This window comes from Saccostrea cucullata, unplaced genomic scaffold (assembly GCF_032062105.1).
Source record: "Saccostrea cucullata isolate Sc308-1 unplaced genomic scaffold, CSIRO_AGI_Scuc_v1 ctg13399, whole genome shotgun sequence".
In the NCBI taxonomy this organism is placed as follows: Eukaryota; Metazoa; Mollusca; class Bivalvia; order Ostreida; family Ostreidae; genus Saccostrea; species Saccostrea cuccullata.
In genome coordinates this window covers 3,520-8,009 of record NW_026919328.1, presented here as the reverse complement: position 1 = coordinate 8,009, position 4,490 = coordinate 3,520, and the positions used below count along the sequence as shown (strand labels likewise).

General features: G+C 33.6%; 1 protein-coding gene across 1 annotated transcript; it reads right to left on the bottom strand.

The window, feature by feature from the left end:
• Window positions 1-1,537: 1,537 nt before the first annotated feature.
• LOC134229524 (uncharacterized) lies at window positions 1,538-3,550 on the bottom strand. Its single transcript, XM_062711283.1, has one exon. The coding sequence runs from the start codon at window positions 3,548-3,550 to the stop codon at window positions 1,538-1,540; it is 2,013 nt and encodes a 670-aa protein (XP_062567267.1).
• Between the last annotated feature and the right edge of the window lie 940 nt (window positions 3,551-4,490).

The following is a 4,490-nucleotide window of genomic DNA, read 5'->3' as shown; positions in this document are numbered from 1 at the left end:
AGATTAAAAACTGTTTGTTATCTCCATATCCTTCCCTTAATCACCAACGGTTATATTTTTCATTGTTTTGAATTAAAATTGATCAATAATGATATAATTAGTAAGGAGAAGTAAGGAGCACATTTTAGATAAATATTACAAAATACCTAGACAACTTTATGTGACATGTTTTCGCAGTCATTAAATTTTTAAAAGCGTGAATGAGGGGTGTAATTTGTTATGACACTGAGACAAGAACTTCGAAATGGCTTATAAAACAATTAGATTTTATAAAATTCATGCATTAAATGAATTATTACTTTTTTATAGACTTATTAAGAAACCAATATATGGGATATCGCATTTTAAAACATAATTATTATTTAATCCTCTCTGTTTTAAGATCCGTGTTTGTTCTGCTCTTATTTTGTATTGTTTTATGGACTTTGATATTGAATACTGTTCGGACCTCCGAAAAATCAGAGGAGGGATCAGGTGCCATGGAGGAGTGAGCATCCCTACTGAGCACACCCGCCGTGTGTTCCTTGTCATGATCGGAAAAATAACGGAAAATCCGTTCTCAATTCAGTGTATAAATAATGGACTAACAATTAGTATGAAAAACGGTAGTCAGCATTTGTCTCAATGATAATTTGTATTTGCTGACAAGGTCATATTGTATCGACCATAGAATTTACGAAATGATGACTTTTAATGAGACTGTTGATATTCTTGTTTCATCAACTTGCTTGTTAATAATTTACCTCGTTTTAGAAATTGTTCATAGGTATGCAGGTGATGTAGGTATATTGCTGCAAATGTTTTAAGTAGGATAATCCTCAAACTATCCATTCTGTGAGAGAAAAAACTATTCTCGGGGGCCTCGAACAGTTCCTTCTCTCACAGAATGGACAGTTTTTGGACTTTCTCCTTTACATTAGAAATATCGTATCGAATTTTGTTTTTGTTCGAATATAAAGCCTTACAAGATAGTATTGTTTAAGATGTATTGTACTTCAATTACTTACATTTTATGTTCTTTTCTTTTATACTTCATTTCTTTGTTAAATTGCAAGTATAAAATAAACCAAATCTGAAGTTTTCATAAATACGGAAATTATTTTTTTTATTCGGTCAGTGAAAGGAATTGACCTTACCCCATAGTCAAACATCAGCTTTGGGTAGTATTACTGTTATTCTTGACAGTAGCCTAGTGTTGGCTCGATAAAGGCATTTCAAAATCTACACAACAATCTACCTTCTTTATCATGATTATTTATAAAATTACATATCTATCATTCAATGTTAAAAAACAAAAATATAAATTCATTAAAATAAACAGAAAAACAAGTTTAATATATCACATTCAAGTTACATGGACAATTAATATCTACAATATTTATTCTGTATTCTTTTCAATGTTGCAGCTTGTAATTTATGAAGCGGACATTGTCTTAGTGATTTATAGTCAGAGTGTGGAGCAGTCTGGAGGTTCCCTGTAATCTATTGACAGATCTCCAGAATCTGTCAAGATACTTGAATGCTGAATACTTCTTAACTACACGTAGCGAAATAAATGTTCGTAAATCAATATTAAAATTCGTATTATTGAAGCAGTTTCCATGTGGAGGAATGAACGTTGTCTGAGTGATTGTTGGTAAGAAAATAGAGCAGCCTTGAGGTCTCCTGTCGTCTGTTGACAGATCCCCAAGATCTGCCATGATATGTCTCTGAATATAATGGGTATATGTTTCCCTTGATCATAGTGAACTAGGGCCAGTAGTTCATTCAACGCTTTGTCACTTGAAGTATTAAGGTGTTTGTAACATAAGACCTCTAGCATTAAGGACAATACGAGGGGTGGGATTGACAGTTTTTCCCATCTGTTCTGTAAAATAGACTGTTGCTCTATTATTAAATCATTGATATAAACTGTATAGTTGCATAAGTTGATATCATTTGCCAAAGACTGTCTAAATTTTGTAGATAATGACCTTCCACCTACAGCCTCGGTATACTTTTCTGCATCAACCTCAGACATGTACACCAGATACGGCCGTGCTAATTTGTCTTTTGCTATTTTTATAACAGATAAAGCTTCTTCGTATCTGCATGTTTGGTAATAATACATTGCAAGGTACAATCTGTCAGAAATACAACCGAACTTGGCTGCCAATTTCAGCATGTGGCAGGACAATTTATCAGGAATGTATATCACTTTGTTTTTGCTAACTTCAGTATGGGTCTTGTAGCTCATATACGTATTGTGTATCAGGAATGCAGTTCGTTGAAGGATTACTGACGTATAATTCTGTAACATGACAATGTGATACTTTGATAGGTGGAAACCCATCAATTTTTCTATCTGGTCCAAGATACTCTTATAACTGTCAAAGTCCAGATCATCTGGTGGTGGATCATTTTTATCTATCTCTTCAAATAGTTCTGCATCACTCTCAGCCTCAGCGATCAAAGATTTTTCGTCTATACGAATGGGACATTGGGGATTATAAAGGGCATTAATGATATAGGGCCTGATGGAGGGACTCAGTAACAGGCATGATATGCCCTTTTCATATAATGTAAACAGTTGAAGGAATAACATTACTTGTGGTTCACCATAGATTTTGGTCAAAAACATGTTGTTTTCTGGAATAAAAAAGTTAGGACACACTCCTTCATAGACCCATTTCAGAATGAGTTTAAAGCAGACCCAGAAACACTCAAGAAGATTTTGTGGAGTCCATTGTGGAATCTTATTTTCTTGCAGAACCCAGAAAATAGCTGTTTTCATGTGATAGGAACACAGTAATTTTTCTTCCTCACTTAATTCAATGTTAATTACTTCATTTAAGAACAGTTTCAGCAAGCCGTATGTTAAAAATTGGCAATGGTTCATTGTGTAGGTGAGCTTTTGTTCTGCTTTCAAGAATGATATCCTCCACTCATGGTGTAAATGTTTGCCTAAACTGTGTCCTATAGCTACAAAGTGACACCCACTAGTAATGATGTCATGAACAACACGGCGTTTTGGCCATAAGTGACATCTTTCAATCCATGAAGAGGCAGATGGGGGCCAAAAGTCGGATGCAAAACAGTGGGCATAATCATATTCAAAACCTTCTATAACACCTAGACTACATGGTCCATGTATATTAGAATTAGATATTAATACAGAACGCACATTCTCTCTGTATAAAGAACTAGATATATAATATCTATCGTTCATTTTGAAAGTAGATCGCACTACATGATTTGATGCTCTAGGTACTGGTAACCAGAGTAAAGTGTACCCCGGTGGGCTATCTGAATTGTCTGAAAGAATTGTCACGCGTCTTTGTGCATGGTAATACCTGGTCTGAGATACGTCCCAGATCACCCGATGATTATTTGGCCATATCATCATATCTACATCGGATTCTTTCAGTCTGAATCCTTCACTTCTACTTCCACTCGAGAAAACTGCTATATCATCAGCTCTGACATGACTGTTCAATATATTGAAAACTTCCATGACATCTCTCCTTATGGACAACTGGTGTGAAGTTCCCAGTTTTTTACACAGTCCCATAAATGCAGATTCTGACAAGTGCTGTATACTTCTTTCACTGATAGAAATTGGAATACATATATGTTTATTATATGTACATTTTATGTTTAGCAATCCACTCATGAATAAATTTTAAATACATTAATTTCACCAGTATATCTGATTTCATTTTTCTTACTTGTATGGGGTGTTGCCAAAATCCATTTCTCCTGACGGAAATTGCTTAAATTTTTCATTACCTATATTTAGGTTTGGAAAGTCTGAATTCTGCTTTCATTTTAGATTTTGTTTAATATTTGCATTAATGAAATGCTAAAATTAAGGGTAGATGGATAACGTAATTTAAAAGAGTGTAAAAAGATGAATTTTTATTTACTTTTGATGCCAACATGTGACATAAAAAAAATCTCATATCTTACCACTGTGCTTCAGAACTTTAAAAGGACGAAAAATTTTTGGGGCATGATTTGTTTACATTGTGACTTTTTGACAATTTTAAATGCACTTTATTTTTAGGTTACATTGTTACATTTCTTAAACGTACTGAATGGTTAGTCTGTCATTATTTAAAACTGTCTCAAATTACTTGAACCAGTCTCAAGTTAATTTCCCTGATTATTTGTCCATCTATCTGCCCTTTTGTCTGTTCTTATATAAACTTTATAGTACGTACATCATGTACATTTTATACATTCTCCAAATTAATGGGCCAATTTTTATATAAACTTGACACGGAAAGAAATATTCTTATCAAGAACTACTGGCCTACAAAAGATAAATCTTTTATACAAAGTTTCATTATATTGAGTCGATTCAAGTTTCAGTGTTTTCAAATCATGATCCCTGGGGGTATGCATGGGACTATTGTAGGAAATCAATGTTTTACATGTGAATGCATGTATATAGGAATTAAAATAATAATGAGGAATGCAACAAGCTTTCACGTTATTTTGCATGCATT

Coding starts and splice junctions, on each gene's coding strand:
- LOC134229524 (XM_062711283.1), bottom strand. CDS start 3,550: ATGGGACTGTGTAAAAAACTGGGAACTTCACACCAGTTGTCCATAAGG.